At 35.9% G+C, this 26,760-nt stretch overlaps 1 protein-coding gene across 2 annotated transcripts in view; it reads right to left on the reverse strand.

Moving 5' to 3' along the window:
* Positions 1-7,065: 7,065 nt before the first annotated feature.
* Positions 7,066-26,760, reverse strand: part of AGMO (alkylglycerol monooxygenase) — a 186,023-nt gene continuing 166,328 nt past the window's right edge. The window contains exon 13 of one of the 2 annotated variants that reach the window (XM_058833349.1): positions 7,066-7,710. In XM_058833349.1, coding sequence (XP_058689332.1) covers positions 7,630-7,710 — 81 coding nt within the window. In that variant the 3' untranslated portion in view covers positions 7,066-7,629. Of the gene's footprint in view, positions 7,711-9,706; positions 9,752-26,760 lie in introns of those variants that run through there. The other variant, XM_058833350.1, reaches the window with a different exon arrangement.

The following is a 26,760-nucleotide window of genomic DNA, read 5'->3' on the forward strand; positions in this document are numbered from 1 at the left end:
AAAAACAAAGCCATGTAGTGTTATTATTTTCCTCCTCTTTAACCTTACTGTTTGCTAAATATGTAGTCAGTAAAAACATGGAGGTTATGACTGCAGGTACCCAGAAATTACTACAGCTACTAGAGATCAGTTACCTTCTGGAAAACACAAATCTTCATCTACATATCCTATTCTGTCAGAATTCAGACATAAATCTCTACATTTTATAAACCAAATGCATATCTGCTAACCAGACAAGCTCAAGGACTCAGGCACTATTAATTCTGTTTCCCTGAGATCTCCTCAACAGGAAAATGGACCTTATAGTTGAATATTTTCCACAGATTATATTTAGACTACATAACTACATTTTCCGTAAGTTCCAGAAAATCTTCCAGAAAAAACAAAAACATCCCAGTGCACATTTTTTGGCAAATTTGACTGAGCTCAGACTGTGCAACTGAACCTAAAGGGCTGAATTGATTTTACATATATTAACATGTAATATATAAATATAATTGATTAATATTTCATAATCCTTTTTAACACTTACCAGTCACCACTACTGTTTCCCTCAAAAATCTGACTAGAAGACCTCTGAAAATTTCTTCAACATACTTACAAAAATTAACTTCATAGCTACTACTGTGTGTTACACTGCCTATAAATTTATTGTCTGTGAAATACTATCTAGAGGTAATATTACCTGAACTTTTGTTCATTCTGAAAATTCAAAAGACAGAATTTTTTAAAAATACTGGACTTCAGTATCCACTAAGCAAAAGTGGCTTCTGATGGTGATTCACAATCATTGTGTACAACCCTGTATATTCGTCCTGCTAGAAGAGAAAATTACAGTAGGAAATATACTAAATTACCCTCTTTAGTGGATGCATTTATCACAGCTACAAAGTCTAGAGGACTATCTTGCTTAATTTCATTATCTTGCAATAGAAGTGCAATAGAATCTGACAGGACCATAAAGACTTGTATTGTGCACATATGCCAAGTCATCAAATGCACCAGCCAACCACTTCATCCTCTTCATTCAAATATTTTTAGAAAAAATCCCTGATATGCAAGAGAAGACCCATTTGCTTTGCACTTATCCAAGGCAGTGTAACAGAGAAATTCCTGAACAGGAAAAGCCCAAAGAAAGCATAACAACAACAAGCATCACCACAAACAGGCCACGGGAACTCTTTGTAGACTATCTCCTCTGTCATATCTGTTCTTTTTGAATGACAGTGACTCTGAGCTGGTCACTTCTGTGCCTGATAGGCTTGTAATTGTGACAAGCTTGTAACTGTCCCTGTGCCAGGGCACACCCCTTGGCCACCCCAGCGGAGACTGCTATAACCTGTGCTCCTTTCTTGCTCTAAAAGTTTTGTTGTTCAAGTCCACCTATGCTTCCCTGCCTGGAAATGCTGAGGAGAAGCATTTTCCAATGCTTTTTCTCCAGAAAGGAGACTGGTCAGCTCACCTTGATTAGGCTGCTTGACATGGTACAGAGCCCATCTCTGTCAATGCTCAGATGTCTCTCAGCCATACTCAGTGATGAGTTAATTTACACATAGCATCTTAAGAACAAATTAGCTATGTGCTATTTTGCACATAGCATCTTAATTCCTCTGGAAAAATACCAGAGGTTTCCATAAAGAGGTGCAAGGAGGAAGCCACTAGGAGAACACAGCAAGTTTTCATGATCCTATAATACCCAGGAGTATGTTAGCTAAATCACAACTCTAGCACTGGGCATTCTTGCAAGGAGAAAACCTGAGAAAAATAATACTGAAGAATAATTCTTCTCCTATTGCACAAATCATTGATAATTGTTCTTCATTAACAAGGCTATTTACACATAATTACATACATATATACATATTTATACATACTACAGTTCAACTACCAGGCATAATTAACCATAATAAACTATAGGCTTGAAACATTATTTTCTCATGAATAATAGGAATATTGTTAGCAAAGAAAAAAATGTATTCAAGTATATATCTTATTATTGCCCGTGAAGTCATGAAGACATTACTATCCTCTTACAGCTATATTTCAGATAAAATAATTAATATATAAAATAAAACCAAAGGTGATCTGACCTTCAATGACAGTCTTTGTTCTCAGAATCTCAGAAACTCGCCTTTCATTTCTTCCACCAATCCCTGATCATCAGGCTTTCCTCTGTTAGACACCATGGTGAAATCTAGTTTATGGTCATGGATAGAAAATTGGGAGTACTTAAGGTTCTAGAAAAGCAAGTACTTTGGTACATACCTACACTGCTGCTGTATATAACACTTTACCTTCCCTGAAAGTATTTTTTTTTCTCTGTTATTAAAAGAAGAGCAAAAATAAAATCTTTTCTTTCAGAATGATTAAAGGTAGTGAGTCAGCCATGAGTCATGAGCAGAGAGAAGGTAAAGGGCTGTTAGATCTGAAATCACAAATGCTGCTACGTGAGGCAAAAGAGTAATGCCATTATCTTCAAATAACAGGCTCATGACCTCAATGCAGACAGACAGCAGCAAAAGACATGATCACACTCAGTAAGTTAATAAGCTATTCTTTGATCTAAAAATTGTAGTTCAATTGTCTTACCATATTTTTCTTTCCTGGCAAACATCTATAATTGTAATTTATGTGCTGATAGGTACTTACATTCAAGGTTTGTGGAAAAAATATAAGCAGCAGAAAACACCATAAATTCCATAGTATTTAAAATGTTCCATGATCTTCTTTATCAATTTAATCTCTTTTTAATCAAACATTGCTATTACTGGCCTGTCTGTCTCTGCCACATTAAAATCAGCAGGTTAGAAAATGATCCACAAAATCTGTAGTGGTACTTCCTGGAGCAAAGGGACAGTGACAGCTGAAGCATGGTGCTGAAGGGACAAAAGGTAACAACTAAAAGGAATTAGTAACACGGAAGCAGGCGAGGGAGCAGAAATTGGGAAAACGACAGTGCCATGTTACTGGAATGTAAATCTAATATTAATCCTTAGGAGAAACTAGGCAAATATAAGTGAAATAAATACAACAGTAACAATGTAGGAGCAGTGTATTGGTTTTTTTGAATATTAGAAGTTTTCAGTCTGTTGACCGAAAGGAACAGTAAAGAAAGTAGGCACCTTTAAGTAAGTATTTATAAAATAAAAAATAAAATATAAAATAAAGCAAAGTAAAATAAAACAATAAATTAAAATATTTGTGGATAGGGAATATACCACTGTGTACCTCCACACATAACAAATCTTAGGCAAGAAAGGAGAGGATATTTTACAAAGACGAATAAACACTAGAGCAAGAAAGAGAAAAATGGGGAGAAAGAATAAAAGAGGAAGCAGTAAAAATATAGCAAGGGGTGGGGTGGAGAGAATTCATTTTTTATCGCTTTTCCGTGCCAAACCATAAACACAAGGACACTGAGCAGATCATTCTTACTCAATGTTTCCACATTTTTCTGCTGTTTTCCATAGGTGGGGCAAAAAAGACAAAGAATGGAGCCAAGCTTTCCATTGGCCTTGATATTAATATGGAAGTGCTTCCCCAAGCATGTGAGACATCTTATTTTTGCTTTATGTTGTGGTTTGTACCTGAGTTTCAAATGTGGCATTTTAATACTTGTTTTCTCAATGGAAAGGAAAGTCCTGAAGGCCACAGTACATCTCTTTGTTTGCTTGGCCCTATCTGCTGGGGGTGGAAGGGCACATGGTGGTGAGGTCTGCGTGTGCTGAGAGTAACCGAGGGTCAGCGCCCCTCTGAGAGCCGGCTTGTGGCCTGCTTTGTCTGAATTCCAAACTGAATTGCTGGTCACACACCAGCAGGGAACCAGGAAACCCAGCAAAACTCTGCCTCATAGGCACTGTATCTGCCTGTGCTGGAAACAGAGGTTTTATGGAAAAAGGGTGGACCAAGAATAGTTTTTTCCCATTCAGCATTAGCAATACCAAGTGCTTAAAAAACATGAGTCAAGCCTCATGTAATCACTAGGGTGTTTTAAAAGGGAAAATGTTTTAAAATATTACTGATTAAAATCTTGTTCATCTTTTAGATATTGAACTTTCCACAGGTCTTGTTTTCAGCAGGCAAAAATATTTCTTTATTCACACAATTTCAGGAGCCAGAGTTTTAAGAAAAACTTTAGCTAAAGGCAACATAGTTTACATAACAGGCTTTGAGTATTAGCTGAGATTTACTATTGTTCTTGATGAACTACACTGATAAGACTTAGCTTTTTGTGTCACAAATTAAAAAGAAAATAAGAAAAATCCAAAGAACTCTTATCTTTAGTGTCATGCAGTTTACTACTTTCTTATAACTGCATAAATTCCTGAAAGCTCACAGACATTTGGCTGTAAAAAGCTTTAAAATATCTGATCAACTACCTCCTTTAGGTAATGGTATAAGTAATGGTGTCCTTAATCACACAGATCTGAGAGAAAACTGTAGAAAAGAAGACAAAGTGCCCTGAGTCGTTTATATCAGATAAGTATAGGTTACACCTTTAACTGTTAGTATTTATCCATCAGAGTGCTCTGATTTGATTCTACCAGAAAGGATATGATGTTAGTCACTCTCAGGAATAAGCAATTGTGCAACTCTGTTCCTTTTAATCAATGCACCTCCCCAAAGCTTGAGCAGTAAATAGTGCATCATTCTTGTTTTCATACGGGGAATGCTCTGCCCTGATCCTGAGGTCAGCAGCAAGTTTTTCAGTGACTTGAATGGTGCAGGGTCAGGTCTCAAGTGACACAGGATTCAGCTGCTTACTTCTGGGTTTTTCTGTAACTTGATATTGCTGTGTACATAGTCCAGGAAAGGCCATGTGTAGGGATGTGACATTACAACAGCTGGTAGGAGCAGGGGAACCACTTTTTAATAGTCTTGATGAAAATAAAGTTCTGTTTATCCACATTTTTCTCCTAAGGTGTATCACTAGGGAGTTTAATAACAACAAGACCAAAAGGAAGTCTTATGCAATAGTGCAAATTACAAATGTTATTTACAAAGTTTCACGCTTGGACATGTGATGCTAGGCTGTTAGTCTCTAGAATGTTTTTCTTTCTAGAGACTTGAAAGAGTGTTTTACCAAAAGAAAGATAGTTACTCCCACAATATCCATAAGTTCTGTATCAATATTTTGGTCACTTCTGTCCTTACATAATTCACCTTATTTCACTTGATCCCATACAATTGTTCAAACCACACAACATAGTCAAATTCTAAAGAAGTAAGTAATGAAGTATTAAAAAACTGAGGGGAGAAGGCTGGTTTATCAAAATATCGTGCTAGCAATGAGCACTGTTTGCAGTTTGTATTAAATTAGTTCAATTAAGTGCATGATATATATTAACTGCACATAAATCAATTCAGTGGCCAAACAGTCTCCAAAGTCTCCTGATTACTCCCACCCAGACACCTTTGGGATGATTATTTCACTCTTCGCAGTGGATATAAAGACAGCATAAACTAGATCCAGTAGTGGTGTTAGGTGCCTAAAATAAGAAATAATTTATATTTTAAAAAATTTGTCACAAGCAAGTTGACAGGGATATAGTTAACTACCACATAGCTACTGAAAGAATGGTGCCAAGGTGTTTCTAAGAGTTTGTCCCCGAAACTCTCTTCTCCAAGAATGGCAAATCCTAGCTCTCAGTCGGTAGCCAAAGAATTGCTTATACATAACCGGGTGATATTACTGTAAAGCACGTGAGTCTTGGATGCCCATCATGTGAGACAGTTCAAGCCTTCAGCTGGAGGAGCTGTTCTCCTGCTGATCAGTATGCAATGGAAGAATGTTGTTCCTCTCCTGCACCTTGCTTTCAAACAACATATACACAATGGGAAGTCCCTGGAAGCAGGTAATTGGGATCCAAAAACCCTTGGAAAAGTGGAAATTTGTTTGGCCTCTGCTTTAATGAGTAGGCTGTCCTCATCAGACATATCTTTTACTTGCCCTTGAAAACACATTCTTTTCCTCTTGTACATACATGACATTCATTAGGGCAGCTTTAAAATTAATTTTACTTAATTCTTCATTGTTGCACCTCCAAAAATGCCAGTTTTCAAATGCAGAAAATGTTAAATTTTCATCCTGTTCCTGTTTCTTTGATGGATTTAATTAGGAAACTGACTTTCAGTATGATTCTTTGTTATGTCATATTAAACTGCCCATATGACCATTACAAATTTGGAAAATATAGGTGCACTAACTCGCAGGGCCACATAACAAGTTTGTAGATTTTCTTGTACTTCGAGAATCAGATTCTGTTATTTTTTAAATTATATATTAAATAACCTATCATTAAGGTACCTTGCAATCCAAGCATTTTGATGATTCTATTTTATACTTAAGATGATACTATCACTAGACATTGCAACAGTTTTATATAAATAACATTACTATGTTTCTGAAAATTTATTGGAAAAATCCAATTCCATAGACAGTTGCACCTGTTACAGCTAGAGACTGAAAATACATGTTAATTAAAAGTAGGTTGTCTAAATCTGAGATGTCTGTTAGACTGCCATTAACATCTTAAAGGAAAATTAAATGGGTAAAAACCTGAACACAAAACTCATTTTTAAATCCAGGTATTATTACTAGTTTGAAGCATCCAAGACAGACTCCATTTTTTAGCTACTTGACTGTCAGCATTTCTAAAAGGCTTGGAGTAAAAAAAAAAAAGTTGGATGAGTGTGAGGAAAGAAAAACAACCTAGATCCAGTATTTTTGCCAGTCCTGCTGTTTGGAGACTCCCTCTACCATTTGTATTTAATTTTCCTATCTTAGTACACACCGTCTTTCCAACAGCTTCTGAAAGACAAGACATGCATCTCCCCTGACATCACCCAGCAGGAAATTACCAGAAATTAAGGGCTCAGCCTTGCAAATATTTTGTCACATGAGTGTCAGTGGGATACCCACGTGTAAACCCTGGTTTGATCACTATCTAAAGTTGGCAACACAGGTGGATTCTGTAAATAATTCAGCCTAAACTGCATGACTGCATTATTCAACACATATATCAGCCAATTTTACTGAAGATGTTTCAACTCATAGTAGGTTGAGTTATTTTATCATGCTGTTTTTAATCATTTTCTTGCATCAACTACTCATCCTCATGTAGCTGTATGTTATGAACACTGAATTGGCCATGACATGGAGATTCTGGTGTAATTCAATCATTACAGAAAAAATGTCATTCACATATGTTTATGTTTAGCCTCAATAAGAAGACAGTCAATCATTTTATACCAGGTTACATCAGATATGATTTTAATTATTCCTCTTGTGAAAAATACTTTTCACATATTATTAATAACAAAATCACTGCAAAATTAAATTAGTTTTACATGGTTATTAAGAATTTGCATTCCTGTGAATGTAAAAATCTATGCTGTGAATAGATATTTGATTTAAATTGGGAAGAAATGAAATATTTCATTAAAAAATCAAATAAAAATGCATATACCCCTTCAGGAATCTTTCAAACCTTCATACAAAAATCACAAATCTCTCAATAAGTGAACTGATTGCATTTCAGCATGATTCATGGTTGATTAATTCCAAGGAATTTAGAAGGTTATTCTAAAGTGCTGTTTCCATATTTAAGGTGATGTTAGATCTGGTCTTCAGTGGTGTTTATCTTTGAATGAAGTAATCCTCTTCATAATTTGGATTCCCCAGAATGCAGCACAGAGGGAAAACAAGACCTACAACACAGAATTTACAATGAGAATGAGAAACATTATATGAGGTTGGCTTGTTTCTGTTATTTTTGTAAAATTTTTTTTTTTTAAATTTTATCGATCTGTAACGTAATGAATGGGTTAAGACAGAAAACCTGAGAAAAAAACCCACAAGAATTCTAGGTATATTGATGTATTCATTTTAGCAAAACATGCTTTTTTCTGCTACTCTTTTGCTGTGGGCATTCCTGTTGAATTCTGACAAATGACCTGAAGAATGCTGACACTGTAAGTTGCATGATAGGGTACGAATAACCTTAAACAGGAACTATAGCAAAAGAAGTGTTCTAACTGCAATACAATACTTAAGTACTTATTCCTCAACCTGCTACAGAATGAGACAGAACCTACAGAATGAGATATAAGGTAGATTGGAAACAATTTAAAAGCACAATACTCTTTATCTTGTCCTTAGCTTTGTAACATTTTATTTGGTGAATTTATTGAGAGATCTAATAAATTGTTTTCAAAAGTTTATTTGCTGAGAATCACATTAGGATAAGTAGGAAAGATTTCAGAGTAAAGTCTAAATTGGGTAATTGTTCTTTTGAGAACCCAAAATGAAGCAAGATAAAATGTGTATGCACATGTGTACATGAGATATTTTGTATCTAAAATTTTATGAAAGAAACCTTTGTCTTTCACATAGAAGAATTTCTCTAACTTGGAAAACTGCAAAATTAAGGCAGTTGTTATTGATTACCAAAGTGATTTTTTTTTTCTGTGAGTAAAACAAAATAATTTGTTATCCTGAAAGATATTTTATTAACGTCATTTTTTTCTTGTTAAAAGAAACAGAATTTTGACAAGAATTTTTTGAGACAGGTTGCAATATTTCTTTTTTCAGGTCAATCTGCAATCTAAAGGTGCTGACTAGGAGAGCTCTAATTTTAACATTAACATAATTTAACTTTCAACATTTAATAATGCATGGCCAAAGGTCTACTTCTGTCTTTATCTACACAGTTACTCACTGAAGAACATGGGATCAGAATGTCCAACATAAATAATAAATTACCATAATACCCAAATGGTACTAACTTTTCATTCAGTGAAGGCAGTGTCTGCTCTGATGTCAGAATCTTTTTGGGACAGATACAGGCCTCATGCGATGTGTAAGTTAGGGGTATGCTATGCATGCTCAGTAGCACAAGATAAACAGAAAAATGTAGGAATAATTAAAATTCAAACAAGATAAAATTTAAATCCCCCAATTATCATTTAATTTTTATGAATTCAAATTATTTTCATTGAAGGCTTTAATTCCACTTGAGCAGGGGTAGGCTGCCTACTGTGTTTAAAACCCCTGATGATGCTGTTGGCACTGTACTTCTGGTCCTATTTGTAGAAAAGACCTATAAAGTGCTCACCAAAAGATTTTTTGTAAGAGTTTCAGACTTTAGGTAGGAAAGATTTAATTTCTTTTTATTTTCTTGCATTATCACAAACACCTTGTAAAGCTGTATAGCTTTATTTTTACAGCTATGGAAAGGAAAGTCTTTTTAAGGAGGACTGCAATCACACACTCAATGTTTTGTTAGATTTTTCTATGTTGAGATGCTCTGCAAAAGAAATTTAACTACAAATAACTATCTGTATTTCTGATCCAGCTGTCATGCAATTGAGATGAGTGTAAATTGTGATGTACATAAAATGATGACTTATATATAACATGCTCTTAACTGTGGAAAACTTCTTTGTCGTGCAACCTCCAGAAACAGAACTTATCCACTTGTCATAATTACTAGTTCTTTTACACATTAATAAACTTCTTTCATTCCTCACCTCAGAAAGATCACTCCTATTCCTGGAAGATGCATTAAATATAGAACTATTTCATTTTCAGAAGCAGCACATTTAAGCACATTTAATGACTGAGGTGCAGGGCATTTCTAGGGGATTAATGACTGTTGGGAGATGATGATGATCACCTGAAAAAGCACAGCCATGGGCCATTAAGCCCCAGGAAATGTCCTCAGCTAAAGATGGTTATTGCTATTATAGCCTGAAAATGAACAAAATATCTCGGGTGAATTTCTCTTTTTTAAATGAAGTGATGCAGTTTCTTCTTTCTTAATTAAATTCTTTGCTGTGAATTTCCTAAAGCACACAATCAATCCTTGTGGGGGAGTATTTTGAATTGCAGTTATTATATCCAGAATGGAAAATTGTATACTGCACACTCAATCTGCAAAACTAGTTTGGCTTCACAATTCTATAAAAGTATTGGTTCACTGCCTATCAATGTCAGGACTGCCAGTACTTGATAGAAATAAGTCCTTCAGGAAACAATAACGCTGCAAGGTTCCGGGAGGTGGAGGGGCTAAGAAAAACCCAAACATCAGGATAAAAAATTAAGGGGCCACATCCTTGCTTGCATGACAGCAATTCTGGCTGTCTGTACTGTTGTAATGCTGACCTGCCCTGAACAGAGCCAGCTGTATGGGGCTACCAAGCAGAAACTTGCTGTGTAGGTTGGAGTTCAGTTTCTTTTGATTGCTGCTACATATTTTAGAGTTACAAGGCTTGACCCACTTGAATGAATCGTGCAATCAGGTGATGTCAGGAATGGAAAGCTGAGACGATACGTGCCAGAACTCTGAGCAGACAATAGTGTGGGCAGCAGGAAGCAGCAAAAGAGCATTCCACCAGGCAAGCTGAACTATAGTTGACCAGTATTTTTCTAATGCCCTTGGGAAAACATACTTCCTGAATCCTATGTGCAGATATTTTGTTATTTTCTACTCAACACTATCACATGCTAACAGGTTAGGGGTTTTTTTGTGGTTTTTTGGTTTATTTCACTTTCTAAATTATTTTCACAGAAATTCTCATTCCTTCTTCTATTAATATTTGTCCTTCGATAAAAATATTCACATATTGGTTTCATAATTCAGCTGGTTTTGAAATTAAAAGAGAGAATTTATTATTATACCTTTTTCTTTTTTAAACTGCACAGTTTCCCCCACCAACAATATGATGTAAGAACAATAGTTTTACCTCTGTCTTAAAATGAAAAATTGCTGTGGACAGTAGACATATATGGAAGAAATTTAAAAGCAGGATTTCTCACAACCCTATATTTAGCCAAGTTAAATGCAAACTTTTTGCCACTTTAATATAAACACTTGTTACATTTACCTGTTCAAGTAACTACAGATTAATTATAGAGTGCCCTTTAGACTGCTTCAGGAGTACAAATATTTACATTACCTCCTTTCATACAGTCTATTTCTATACAGCCCATATTCTCTCCCTGAATTGCAGAAATCCAAATAACATTATTCACAAGAACAAAGATGGCTTAACTAATGGATTGACTGCAGGACTGATTCTGCTCTTCACAGGAAATTCCCACTGGAGCAATCGAAGTTTATTAGCCTGTAAAGTACTTTAAAATCATTAGCTAAATTCAGGCACCCACTTCTGCATGATTAGCTTTGTTGCTGAACACTAATGTTGTTTTCTGCCATTTTCTCTTCTGTAATGTCTTTGTATATCTGAGATGCCTAGACATGATGTCTTTCTTTCCTCCTGCAGATTTCATCTGGATAGAATTAGAAGGCTTTAGACACTGGCCTAAAAATGTAGACAAATGTCCAAAGATAGTTCTGCTTTAAGGAGGGGGAAGAGTCTCGAGCCACACCACCTCAGATCCTTTACAACCTAAATCATTCAATGATTCTCTGACATTTCTCAGATTCTGCCCATACATGTTCACTCCAAATTTTGCTGCAGAGACACTCTGCAACTGTTTGGGGTACAAAATCATATCAATGTGCATGCTTATTATATTGAATTCTCTGAACACCTCTGTGCTGGATAATGTATTCTTAGCTCTGGAAAGGGCTAGGAAAATCAACACATCCATATACTTAATTAGATTTGCTGTTCACATCATAAAGTGGACCTGGTACTGGCAAATACGATAAATAATTAGTCCTCTCAATGTGATGCTGAGCATTGTCAATGTGATGTTAGAGTAGTTTAACTGTTACAAAACAAGCATGATAAAGGCTCTTTTTATGTTCTTTATATGCAAATTTGGACATGGCTTCTTCATGGGTACGAGACATAACTTCATACCATCAACAGTAATGATAATGTAATTTTTAGACTTTGTCTGAGAAGACTGTCTGGGCAATGTCACTGTCCTTTTCAACTGAAGATGGAGATCATAAACTGATACGAATGCTGAAAAATTGCTAATATTAATAACAAAATGATTGAACAAACTAGTCCAGATCTCACAAGTACCCAAATGATGCATTTTTCACTAATACCATTATTTTACCCCCCATTTCTCTACAGATGACTGTTGCAGTTGCTGAAATACACAGAGGAGATAGAAAGTTTATGTCTCGTAAGTAGGGGAAAAGGTTTACTATTTCTGGAAGTCAGGATTTGGATAACAAATGCATGGATTTTCCTTCCCAGTACAATGTTTGGAGACAAGCAGTCTGAGGCTGGTAGAGAAATGCCATAACATTAGCAGCAAATCCAGAAATCACTAATCTTGTACAGTGCACAGACCAAGAAGACTGCACTTTAAAAAAAGTTGCAATAATAATAGATGGAAAGAGAAGCTAGGAAACAGGAAGGTTCCTCCTCTGTGTGATGACTCCCTTACACTTGGAAATATATGCAGATGAAAGTGGGAAGCAGATTTTTCTTTTTTTTGGTGAAGGAACTATGGATACAAGGCAACAGGCGCAGCTACATTAGTAATGGCTTGACAGCTTTTGTTCAAGATTTCTGTAAAAGTAGCAGATGTTTGGAAATTCTCCATAAGGGTTCGTGACACACCTTCAGACTACTGGTGCAGCAGGTCTCACAGATCCAGCGTGCCCCTGACCCAGAACAAGGTGCACATCTGATGTTCCTGCTCACCGCAGGGAAGGTGGAACCAGACTTTCTCTGGAGGTCCCTTCCAAGCCCAACTATTTTATGACTCTTATGACTAAGACTTTTAGCACAGGATTTAGGCAAGTATCTTCAACACTCTCAAAGCATATTGACAGTTCACTCACAGTGGTTTCTTCTTTTATGACATATCTCATTCGTTTTAGACTTCACTATTAACAAATAATGAGAAAATAGGGAAGATATATACACCTCCTTTTTATTCTGTTAAATGTTTTAAACATTCCTTCTTTTATTAAAATATGGTCTGAGACTCTAAAGCTAGATAATGCATGAAAACATAGGCTGCAAAAGCCCAAATACTTTAAAAGCTTATATTACCTACCCAGGAAAGACAAAGAAAGATCTGGAGAAAGAATATCTATTTCTCAGTTGCTTTCACAGCTGGACACATCCCCAGTATGAAATCAAGTGCACTGCAAAGATGCCTGAGCTAGCAAGCACATAAGCTGCTAAATCTCAGCACAGCACCAGCTTGACTCTGTCTTTCCTGGCATTGCTCACATGCTAGGAAGTCACATTCCTCAGTTAAATACGTGGGGGTTTTTACACAGGCAGTGCAATTGCAGTTATATTTAGACCTCAAATGGCTTATGTGCAAGCAGCATGTTATCTAGCATCATGTCCTTCACTCAGGAGAAGCCAGTCCACTACCTCTCAAATCACTTGTGTAGATAAATGTATCCTATTGAACTGTTACCTATGAAATACCTTTTCTCTTGAGTCACGGAATAATTCACAACCTAAGCGCCAGGATTAGGAAGATTTTACCTCATTCCCCAAAAGGCAAAAATAGTTACTGAAGTGGGAAGCTTTCCTGTCAGTCATATGAATAGGAATTTCAAAATATGTTAATAATTATTAAATCTTCACCTTGTGATGAGCTAATGCAAACTGAAGACACTATCAACATCATACTCATTAAAATGTATATAAACCCTGTATCACTTCAGTACAAAATGTGTCTTATAATATTTTATTGAAACATCTGAGAATACTTTCCCCAGTGTTACCTAATTCCATCTAGAAATTTATAGATCATCATAAAATGTTTATCTATTTCAAGTTGACCTCAAAGTAAAACCATGTTAAAGAGAAAAATCCTTTTTGTCATTTAAAAACATTTAAGAATAACTTCTGAACCAAGCCTGTTTCGTAGTTTTGCAACTAATTTCCAAAAAAAGAAATTGGTGGTTAGAATATATCTATCATCATCTGGGCTTAAAAGTTTCATAAAACCTATGAACAAAATTTACAATTCTAGAGCACAAGAATATTTTAGAGCTTCTTTCATACTGCTTTAGTTCTGTTTCTAACAAAACAGTTCTAAAAAACAAGTTCAAAGATCAACGGTTTCAGACAATCTTAGTTCTGAATGTCACCTTTTGTATTTTAGATGTTATGAATTTTTCAGCCTTAATTTAACCCCAAATTTGAGAAACAAGAGCCATGGAAATTATCTCAATTATTATATGATAAATCAACAATTAAAAATAAGGCTTTCAGAAAAGTTAACAAAACTGATAGTAAAACAAAATAAAAAACTTAATCAACCAGTAAACGTACCAGTTTAATCTGTTGCAGGCTAACAGGCCAAATGAGATTGAGAGACTTATTAAGAGTTGCTCATTGCAGAAATGAAATATTTGAGATAGTCCTGTCTCAGTTTGGCTGAAGTTGCTGAGTTTATTTTAAACATTTGAACTGGAGTTGCATCCATTGAGATGAAACATCTCATTTACTTTTACACCTGTCAGCAGCTGTAGCATAATTGCATATACCCCACTGCATCATTTCTAACTCAAACACAACTTGGAGGGTTAAACAGACATCTGCAAAGAAGCATTTCACTTCAAAAGATATAATTTAATTTATATATAAAGAACAATTTAATCTTCCTTATTAAAAAAAATGAAGCTCATTTTACTTTAATTGATAGATTGCTCTACAGATATTTTATCAAATTTATATTGTTCTCTTAGGCTTAAATAATTGAATGCTTTTAAATTCAGTATTCAAAGTGAGAAAGGATGTACCCATATGTAAGAGTAAGGGTATGTTTTTTCTATGGTCATGGCTGTAAGAAATGTTTAGTACCATACTGTTTAATCCTGCTTTGAAGAAAGTTTTACTTAAAAGATGGGAGAAATTCATTTAAAGGAGCAATGCAAAAGGAAGCTCTCCTTTATGCCTTAATCCTTGCTTGAAAATACAGGAATATTACAGCTACAGGAAAAAAAAAAAAAAGTTTGAACATGGCAGAAAAATTGCAAAATATAACATTTCAAAATTTGGACAAGATAGTACCTGGCTGTGTAATATTTTCCAAAGAGGCATCTACAGACACAGTTCAATCTCTTCAATACTTTCATTTTTATTTCAGTTTAATACAATACTATACTGAAGCAATTCAGTGTCCAATCTCTCCATTATTAGCAGACATAAAATATTCTTTGTTTCTGTATGGATGCCTTCATTTCAGAGTGTAGCTGCAGTGCATAACCACCCTGGCAGGTGGTGAAGAAAACCAAGAGCACTCTGTCAGCCTAAAGAGCTCTGACAAAGGTGCTGCAAAATGATCTCTACTCACTGGTATACTAAATATCCTCTTGAGAGAAGGCTGGTCAGCTATGAGCTCCAAAATGGAAATTTTTCCATTGTATGTGGGGAAAAATATTAAAAAAGTAATCCCAGCCTTTTCAGTATAACCCACAGACATTAGATCACTGATGGGAAAAACTTTGCTGCAGATGTTGAAAAGACGTGCTGGGGAAAAGCTGGCTACTGTGACCAACAGCAAACGTAAAAGAAAGGATTAAGAATGTGCAGAGAGGGATAAAACAATTGAGTGACAAGAAGAAGGGATTTCCAGTACAGTGAATAAACACCAGGAAAGCATTCAAGACAAACAGGGGAAGATCAAGGCTAAAAGTCACTCTAGATGAAGATTGCTCTTCAAGCAAACATGTCATAAGGAGAAATGAATCCTTTAATTGAAAAAATGGAGAGCACAGAAGGCTGTTCTCAGCATTAAAAAAAAAATCAAGTACACCAATTCCTGAATGAAGAAAATGAGTCAATATTCATTGATACCACAAAGGAAAAAAACTTGCCATTGAAGATGCACATCCATGTTAAAGATGGAACACAGCCATCCTGCTGGCCAGCCCTCTTTTAGGGCCAAAGGCAGTAAACTATGACTGGTTTTAAGTTTTTAAGTTCAAGGAGAAGAAAAATATGCTGAGGTTGATCCAGCCCTCTGTCCATTCCTTTACATGGAAAAGCAGATATCCTGGCTGTTGGTTTCTCTCTTCCCTGCTCTCAAGATTCTTCCTGTGGTATGGTTTGTTGTTTCTGTTCTTACCTGGGTAAACTCCCATTTATTCCAAAAGCTCACCGTCTTTCCATTATATAAAATAAGTTGTTACTGACATTAACAACAGATATATTCAAATGAGCTAAATCATTCGTATTCCTACTTATTATATCAAGCCAATATAGTTGTATTGTTTAGCTAGGTTAGAAAAAAGCCCAAACTTCATGGAAGTAATCTATGTGACTTTTTACTAGTAAAACTAGGGGACTATGGTCCAAATGAGACTTCTGTATGGAAGGTCCAACTCAGCTGGAGAAGAAACACCCAGAAAGGAAGAATCAAAAATTGTATCACAAAATGAAAGAGAAACCAGAAGTTTGATGAAAAAGCAGGCACTTAGAACATTTCTAAAATATAAAAACAAAACAAAAATTCAAATGCCTCTCTTTTCCTGGAAAATCTGAGATTCATAATAGTTTTTTTAAAAATCTGGAGATGCTGAATAAAACATGTAATTGGGTACAGATGGGAGACACTAGAGAGAAACCAAATACACAAATATCCTGTGAGGAATAATCATTAAGAAGGAGTACATCAGAAAAAAATTGGAGTTTTAGAGTCATTCACAAACAAAACATGTCTCAAACTAAAAGTGCTGATACAAAAAGATGTATCAATGTGAAAGATATTAATAGAAGATAATATAATAGAATATATATTACGTTATTTTATATTATGTTTTATATACTAATTATATAAAATAAGCATTTGATATACTGATCCAGCCTACTGAAAGGTGCTGAAATCTCTAAGGAAAACCTAGATAAGCTGGATATAGTCATGAAATAGACTAAAAGAATTATAGAAAGGTTTAGGAAAAGGGACCTGTAGGAAAGCTTGAAGCAATTCTGCTGTGTATTCTTGAGAAAACAAAAATACACAGGAGGTGAGTAAGATCAATCTTTTGCCATGTAAAAGACTAATACAAATAGGAAAGACAGTAAGCTAGTGCTTAGGGTAACGGAAACAAAAGCCAAGCTTTTTCTAACCAAAATTTTCATTAGATAATGGATGGTTTAAGGATGATAAAGCACTGGAATCAGCTATGTATGGAAGTTGGTCTGTAAATGGTTAGACAGGCATATGTCTATCGTGTGGCTGTACTTGATCTTTCTCCAGTGCAGGATCTCTGCCAGTCCAGTATTTCTGTTTATTCACAGTGAATACAAAAGCATTCTCCACCTCTAAATAACTTTTTCTCAGATCTACGTTGCCAGCAGTGGTCAATAAAGATATGTCATCTTAGTACAGGGGACAACCATGATTTAACAACTCTTCTTTTGCAATAACCAACCTTGTGCAAGACTTCACCAATTTCAGTCTCAGATGTGGTTGTCACCTTGGTAAAAGTATGAAAAGCAGAATCTGATGCTTCTTCCTCCCCCTCTGCAGCTTCTGGCATTGAATGTGGCTGAAGCTGCTTCCCATCAGAGAAGTCATAGGACTATTACACTCAGAGATCAGTTTGCATTGCCTCTTCAGACAATAGCTGCAAAGGCTGATGGCAGAAGCATGAGCTAATTCAATCCTATTTTACACTCAGCATACTCTACACTAAAGCCACAGGACTGGATAGTAAAAATCATTTGCCTTTAAGACTGAAAGAGTAATCAAGTAGTTATGGTAAAAGCCTGGAATTCTGGGCTATTCAATCTGCATACTTTGCCATAGATTACACAGCACAGGGCAAGACATCTAGTCTTTGTAGTTCCTTAGGTGTTAAAAAAAAAAATGGTGACTGTTTCCCCAAAAAGAGTTACTTTCCAACCTCTCTTTTAGTAAAAATCCAAGATAGTTTCATTTACTGTAGTAATTTCTGAGAAGACAAAGACATTTCAAAAAGACATGAATTTGGCCTTCTGTGTTTTCTTTTCTGACAACCCTCATATCAATAATAATGAATCCATTTTTGTTTATTTTTAATCTCAACAACAATGTACTTGGATAAATACAACAGACATCCTTAAAAATCAGATAATTGCAAGCATTTTTTATGTCGCTCCAGCTGTTGAGCAATCTTAGTTCCATAAATCATGGCACTGACCACATGAAGAGCTAAAAATGGTGTGAGAATTTGTTTCCGTCTCATGATTATATTGGTTTTAAAAAGTCACAAATCACAGTAATGTGAACAACGGCAGAATGCTGGAAAAAATACCAATCCAGGCTTCAGTTTTATAGCAACATATCCTTTTCTAATTCCAAGTTTTTAGGTTGGGTTTTTGTTTTGGGGTTTCTCCTCCCCCACATTGAACCCTGCATTAAAAAGCATGTTGTGCCCTGAATATGCTCGTCTTGGAAAGGCTATTTGGTATTGTTGTATTTGTATGTCAAAGGGAGGACTGTAGTCTGAACAATTGTTAACCTCTCCCATGGTGAGCTAATAAAAGGTCAGAGACCCACATGTGGCTTGCAGCCTGGGGAATTTCTCTCAGTGTTCTGCCAGGGATGGGACTGTCTGAATGATTTCTCTCATAAGTTTTAAGCCATAAACTGCATCCTACTTGGCTTGCTGTGCCAAAAACTGGACCCAAGGGTATCCAGAGTCTTTGCTGATGGGAAAAAATGAGTGCTTCCTATGGAAGCCACAGATGTTTTCCTGAGAGAGAGAGAGAGAGAGAGAGAGAGCACAGATGCTCAAATATTTCTTTACTTTCCATTTCTGACTACCTGTTCTGGCAGCAATTCCAAGAAAGGAGGAGGACAGAGGCAGGCATCCAGCTGCTTTCAATAAACCTTGGCAGCACAGGTAGTGAATGCCTAAACACTAGAAGTGTTCAAAACCAATTTTTTTTTCTGGATTTCAAACTATGAAAGAGGAAGTCCTCCTCATCTTCCCATTTTGAGCAGAAATTTAGTGATCAGGATAATTAACCTAGATATGAAAGCAGAGAATTTTTAACTATTGAAAAGATCAAAAAGTGGATGTTTGTATGAACATAAATATATGCATACATAGGCATTCAGGAGAATCTATAAAATGCATATATCCTATGCATTTTCTAGAAAGATTTGTTTCTTCCATCAGACAGTAAGTAGGCTGATTGTCACAATATGGATTTGATTTTGCATTGTGGGGCCATAGTTATCCCCAGTGTAACTCTGAAATCAAAGAAAACACTTATGCAAATAATATAAATTTATTTGTCCCAGAATTGTATTTACATCAGCTACCTCAGAAATTTCATTTAAGTTAATTACATCTGGATGAGGATTATGATATTGCTTAGTAATTATTCATACCTGCCATTTTTTTGCCTACACATATTGACTTCCAAAGATTCTCCAGAAGTCTACGTTTCTGTTCTGGACAGGTTACATAGCTGGTTTGAAACCTTTATACTGCCATTGTTCAACACTTTTCTCCAGTTCTACCTTTTAAAGTATTATGTATTTCCTAAATGGGATTAATTAGTCCAGTTAGAACACAGGAAATAATTGTAAGTGGAAACTGAATAGCAGATTGCTATATCTGGTAAGTAAACAGCAGAACAGCACATATATAAGACTGTAAACCCCCTGGATTTAATTGTTAGTCATTGCTCAATTAATCAGCAGAAGTTAAACTTACAGCTCACCAGTTTATTTGCTTATTTTAGGGACAGCTCTGTCCATCTCATTCATAGCTGCACCTGTTTGCTACCTGCATTCAGTGCCTGTCCCTCCTATTACAGCTTTTTTTATTACAAAATGGTAAAACATCTGTCTATCAACACAGGAAGTGAGCAGATGAACACTGATGTCTGCAAAACCTTTGTGAAAGTGCTTTGGGAAAGAGTAGCTCTATAAAAGTGCTAATTTTCCCAACAGACAATCAAAAGGGCATCACTTCAAGACACATCAGGCTGCTTGAACAGCCACTGAGTGCTCTTCCTCAGAGCAATCCCTCTCCACCCAATTGCTCATCAAGACCTTTCACTTACATTCAATTCCCCAAATTTTTTGGGTTTTATGTCTTGATTGCCACCCAGATACCAGACACACATCTGCTCAGGGATCAAAATACATTGCAATGTTCTTGCTCTAAAGACCAGCTGCTGTCCTAGCCAGTACAGAGCAATAGCTTTGGCTTGATAGTTTCCACGAAGGTACTGTTGTTGAGTCTCTGAGAACTCCTTCAAACCAGAGAAGCTTTAAAGCTGGTGAAGCCAAGTCAAACATGGAAGATAAAATATTTCTAAAGCATAAGGATAAGAAGTTAGATCTTCTCTAGGTAGTGATCTCATAGCTTAACCATGTAGGCTTCTGCTCCCCTCTTAAGAGCTAGAAACCATCAGCAAGATGGACCATGTATGAATCCTTCTAGGAAACAACAAGAGGAAGAAAGTGGTTTCACTTGACCAAACATGAGAAGTCAGCAAGAAAGTCATGAATTCGGAAAAAGAATTATTGTATCTAAGCCACATCTTGCCTAAAACTCTTCAAACAAGGAAAGGTGTTATGGGAATTTTGCTGTCTGTATAATACACTTGAATTTGATTCTGCCATGTCTCACTCCAGCTTTGCAACTCATGTATTGCACTTCCAAAAGCATCAGCGCAAGACCTTTCTGATTTCTTGTCCCATTATTTTTAAAATAGAAACTAATACTCTAGCAGCTAAAAAGTGAGCAATACTCCCTTCTTTTCTCCAAACTAATTGACAGAGGTCCTTAAAAATGTCAGGTGTCTGCCCAAGATAAAGCATCCCTTTGTGACAATAATCAATCCAGTATCAATCCCTAACTACCTATTTAAATGTAAGAATGAAGCCATTTTCAATTGTTCATTAAGAATCAACGAGGTTTTTCCAATGACTAATTAATCTAGGTAACAGTAAGTTTATATCTAGTTTTAGTTTAATTATTTGAAATATTTTGCTGTGCTAGCTGTTTTAATTTTTTTATACTCTTAAATTAATTAATAATGAAACCTTTCATATTTACTGAATTTATCCCTTTTTTACATCCTTGAAGCTCTTTTAGAATAGAAGCTTTTTTCAGTTACATATCAGCCATATCATTCTTTCAGCAGTATTATAAAAACAAACTGCTTTTTTCTATTTTGTGTAAGCCTGCATAATTAAATACTGAATCACACAGAAATATGGGGAAAAAAGCATGTTATCATTATAATCATTAGAGCAAGAAAATGAAAGGAAACAGAATTACAGAAGTGTAGACATAGCTCTGATAAATATATATATGTGTGATGTAAGAACTAATCTTACAACCCTTACTCCTAAAATAATGTTACAGAAGTCTGTAGGAGGACAGACATTAAAAATACAGCATTAAGCACAAAAACCTGAAAGAAATCCACTGATTTTTTCAGCAATGAGAACAAATATTACATCATAAAAAATTAAGTCCAAATGAGTAAAATAGCTTGGCAACAAGATAATCTTATAGAATAATCATAGGCACATCTGTATGATGACAGATAATAGAATCTGAGGAGAGGCTATTACAGAAAACTTGGAATATGGCATTGAGTCTTATGATTGTTGAAGAAAATACTGTCAGATACCACAAGATTAGTCTAAGGAATTTACTACTGATATCATAATGACACCATCATGGAACAGCTCCTTTATTTTTGAATAAAGAAGAAGCTAAATGGTTAAAAAAGTTGCTTAAAAGCACCTCCACCTGCTGCTAGCCAGAGAAAAAGAAATGGACAAGCTACCTATAGATTCAAAAAAGCTTATTACAGTCTACAGTTTTATGTAAATGCATTTAGGGACAGAGACAAAAGTGAAGAAGAACCGAACAAGTCTGAACAAAGACGTATTTTGAATAGACAACCATGAGTTTTTCATTAAGTAAACCCACACAATTATCTAATCTAATTGTTCTATCTGTAACTAGCAGCTTTCCGTGGGACTCTCTTACAGGGCTGATTCTAATCCACAAACGAGAAACTGGATCAATTTGCTTTACTGTGCTCATTGGGCTATGAGCCATGCTAAAACACTGAGCAACTGGAGTATGGGGAATGACTCCTAAATGTTCTCTTCATCCACACAGTGTGTGTGTGTCCAGCTCACACTGGACCTAGTATCTTCCAAAAGGCGGTAACAGTGGTAAAGGCCACTTTCTGATAGTATTTTATTTCCAAAAGAAGCTTTGAATGGGCTTCTTAAGTTGTTCTGCCACACACATTCATAAGAACATCTAATAATTGAAAAGTGAAAAATTTATTCTTTGTAGTTTTGTAAAATTGCCAAGTGGTTAGTCAGTTTTATGTTGATTCCTACGTGAATTTATACTCAGTACTGAAATATAATTGTCTGGAAAATGTGAGATAGAAATAGCATTTATTTATATATCTTTAATATAGCTGACCAATTTTAGAGTAAAAAGACATATGCAAAACCAATTAGACCTATATTAATGATTTTATCTCCATAACCCCATATTCGCTGTATGAAGCACTGTACTGAAACATAATTTAAAAACCAAATCAAGTAAGAGTTCCATTCTGATGGTGTAAAACCTTAACCAGGGAATTGTGCAGAATGTGTGGTTCATTAAAAATGAAATAAAATTTGTAATATGACACATATATCTGGAATTAGGAAATAATGGTAAAGACATATATCTATCATTATTCTGTCAAAATGCACTGAGACTCACGTGGGATTGATACAACTGAAGCCTATTACTGAGATGTGGAGAGGAAGAACTTGTCAGCCTAAAAGATCTAGCTCTGGATTTGAGCATGCTTTCTATGGTGTTTTAGCATTAAAAAAAAAAAAGCAGTTGAAAAGGATTTATCTTCATAAACAGCTTTGCTATGTTTATGTAAGGTATGCTTAGATTTATAAAAATAATTCCATTCAATACATTTCACGTCTTCCACTATACAAAAATCATAGGCAATATATTTATTAATCAAAATTAATTGTCTATTTCTGTATGGATTCTGTTTCTCCTGCAGATCACGTCCTATTACAAATCCTTGATGTGCCTGCGTCATACTATTAACTCAATTTTATCTTTGCTACATCTAACCTTGTATGAAGACATCCTATTGTATTCCAGACATCTACCCTGTAAAAATCTGACGACAACTTTAGGGAAGACAATACCTGAGAAGCCTCCAAGAACAGCCTCTCCTCTCTTGAGCCCAGTTGAGCTCATCTGGTCCATCAATTCTAATACAATACTTTTTATAAACCAGCCACTAGGCAAAACCACCCATAGGTTTAACACTACCCAACCATGCTGATTCTCCACCTGATACAATCAGAAAGAAATTAACATAGATAGATACATGTTTTTTTCTTGGTAAAAACATCTGTCTGAATGACTGGTCACAAAAGAAAATGGTGGAGTATGGAGGTATATCCAGCTGGTAGACAGTCACAAGTGGTGTTCCTCAGGGCTCAGTCTTACAGTCAATTTCATTCCATATCTTTATCTTTATTTGGGGAGGGGACCATGTGTACCCCTCTGTCACTTTGTAGATGACACCTTGATCAAAGGCAGTGTTTGATCTGTTTGGAGGCATGAAGGCTCTGCAGAAGGATCTGGACATGCTTGATTGATAGGATCAGACCAAGTGTATGAGGTGAATCTTCAAGAAAGCAAAGTGCTAGATCCTGCACCTGAGTCTCAACAACTCCAGGAAGCACTACAGGCTGAGGGCAGAGTGCCTGGAAAGCTACGCAGCGGAAAAGGACCTGGGAACGTTGCTCAACAGCTGGCTGAACATGAGCTGTCAGTGTGTCCAGGCAGCCAAGAAGGCCAATGGCATCCTGGTATGCATCAGAAACAATGTGGCCACCAGGACCAAGGCAGTGATTGTCCCTCTGTACTTGGCACTGGTAAGGACACTTTGAACCCTGTGTTCAGTTTTGGGTTCCTCTCTACATGAAAGACATTGAGGCTCTGGAGCAAGTCCAGAGAAGGGCAAGAGAGCTAGTGAAGGGTCTAGAGCACAAGTCCTAAGAAAAGCAGCTGAGGCAGCTGGCATTGCTTTTGTCTGGAGGAAGAAGAGGCTCAGGGGGAACCTTATCGCTCTCTACAACTGAAACAAGGATGTAGTAAGGCATGGGATCAGTCTCTTCTCCCCAAAAGCAGCAAGACAAGAGGGAATGGCCTCAAGTTGTGCCAGAGGAGGTTTAGATTGGATATTTGGAAAAATGACTTGACCAAAAGCATTGTTAGGCACTGCAACAGCCTGCCCAAGAAAGCAGTGGAGTCACAATCCATGGAGTTATTTAAAAGATTTGTGGATGCTTACAGATGGAGTTTAGTGCTGGACTTAGCAGTGCTGCAGTAACACTTGGCCTCCATGACCCCTGATATTTTTTCCAGCCTAACTGATTCTATGATTTTATGGACTAAGTTCCTATTTCTCAAGAAATAGCAAGCAGGCAAACCACTCTACCAGTGCTCAGTCAAATATAGCTCTGAATTCCAGGAATGTTAGGTTGCCATACAGAGGACAGAGAAGACATGCAATCTGCCATCACCAGGGCACCCATGTGGTGGAAGAAGCAGCATTCAGAAAGAATCAACTCTTGTCCAATAGATGAAGATCAGCACAAGGAAAGCTTATTTACTCATATTGAGCCAATAATATCTTCTTAATGTTAAAAAGATAACAAAAAGCTAACAGGTCAGCAACATCTGCATCTTGATATAAAACCCCTGTTAAGCTTACAGAAGTTAAAAAGTTAGGCTCTTGGGACACATGACAAACATATAAAGCCCACTTGCCTCTTCCCTGGAACAGCAGTAGAACTCTCATAACTTTATTTTTGCTGCTCTTCTAAGGAATATGCTCCTCAAACACTGATGGTTACGACTCCCCTCATAGTTCTATTTTTTCTTTTCATTGTTACACTTGACATCTTGCTCTTGCACCAAAAACTGCAGCATCAACAGCCTTAAAATAAACAATAACCCCCTGCTGGTTTTAGTTCTTCTTTCTTCAATCACTTTATCTTGTGAAGATAAGCTGGTGCTTGTGTATTAATGCCTGGCCTGGAATCACACCTGTTGTAGGAATTACATGCATGTACGTATTCTGTATGAGACTCTTACCCCTCAAATAACCAGTTCCTGTCTTGGACAGCTCACATTGGACCAAACCTATGAAGATGTGGATAGTGATAACACATCAGAATGAATTATGGGGCAAAAAGGGCAGAAAGAATTTTAGCCAATGAAAACAGTGGTAAGTATTTATATATTCATATCATTAAACTGATTTATAAGTGATATGTTGTCTTTAAATAGGGGAAAAAACCCGATACCTTTATTTTATATTGGTATGCCATTGAAAGCCTAGCAGAAAACTGACTGAAGACTCAGGTTGTGTCAAAAGACCAAAAACAAAACTAAAATAAATCCTGAACAGACAGAGAAGGAATTGCAAATGAGGAGCTTACAGGTAGGGTGTAATTTTCTCTAACTAGAGCATTGAAGGACAAATACAAGTATTAAAAGTCCCCTGCATGCAAGGGAACATGATGGAGCAGTTTGGAACTTGGATTGTTATCCTTCTCAGTTACTGTAGTGATGAGAGCCTTATATACAGACACACTCCAGAAATCCATTAGGTATATCAATTCCACAATAAGAAACACAAATGTACAGGAGTTTCATGAGATAAGGGTATTAGAAACATGACTGGAATAACTTTGAAACAAGTTCTGTTCCTACAGTGATAAGAAGACACACAAATATTTTTGAAGAAAAGCCTACAGAACAAAACAGAAGCTAAAATATCTCCTCAGGTGCTGTGCTAAGCTTTAGTCTGTAATAAAATCACAAAATCTACAACACCTTTATGCAGCAGAAAGATCTGGGAAGCCATGGTGACACCCAAAGAAGTACACATACAATGGAATTACATTTCCTAAAATTCATGGGTATATAAACCAGCTTTTCTCTTTATGTTCTTGCTCTAATCTAATAACATACTGCTAAATAGAAATATATTTTCCATATCAGAGTTCCTGAAGTGACTAATATAGCTTAGAGTATGCCTTGGAATTTTCTAGAAGGAATATATTGTAAATCACACAGTATTATAGTTGACTTTTGTATATTTTTATTTGCATAAATTAATTACCCCCTGGAGCATTTGTGTGGTTTCTGTAAATAACTGTGTGGCCTGGTAATCTGTCTCAAAAGATTTATTGTGTGTATTTGTTTATGGAATGCTTAGCTGAAGCAGCACTTATATTAATGAATGAAAAAAATAAAAAAAAATAAAAAATGTATATCAATAACATTTCCTTTAAAGGTTTTCTGCACAGATAGAATAACAGTGGGGCATGGAACTACAAATGAAAGTGAAATACAAACAAATTAATTGACATAAACAAGTACAATATATCAAGAAAAATGAAATGCATGTAGTAAACTTCAGCTATAAATCCTAAATTTTGTAACTTAGCAAAAAAACCCCAAAATAATGTATCTCCAAATCAGAAAGGTGGTGTGGAGGTTTATGAATATTAACCATCTCAGTGGCCAACTCAAACTGGCCACTGAGGTATTTGGTCCTTTCATGCAAGAACTCAGTAGTGCAGTTCAAAGAGATAGTTGATCAGGCTGAAAAATATTCTTTAAGAAATCAGATATTGATTGTTCGTAAAACTCCTGAAGATGCTTTCTTTCTGAAAAATTTAAAAGTAGCTTCAATTCAGTCCACCTGGCAAATCAATAGGTCTCAATGAGATGATGAACCCCTTTAAAGTTCTTTCCCCTGATGAAG

This window comes from Poecile atricapillus, chromosome 2 (genome assembly GCF_030490865.1).
Source record: "Poecile atricapillus isolate bPoeAtr1 chromosome 2, bPoeAtr1.hap1, whole genome shotgun sequence".
NCBI classification, from domain to species: Eukaryota; Metazoa; Chordata; class Aves; order Passeriformes; family Paridae; genus Poecile; species Poecile atricapillus.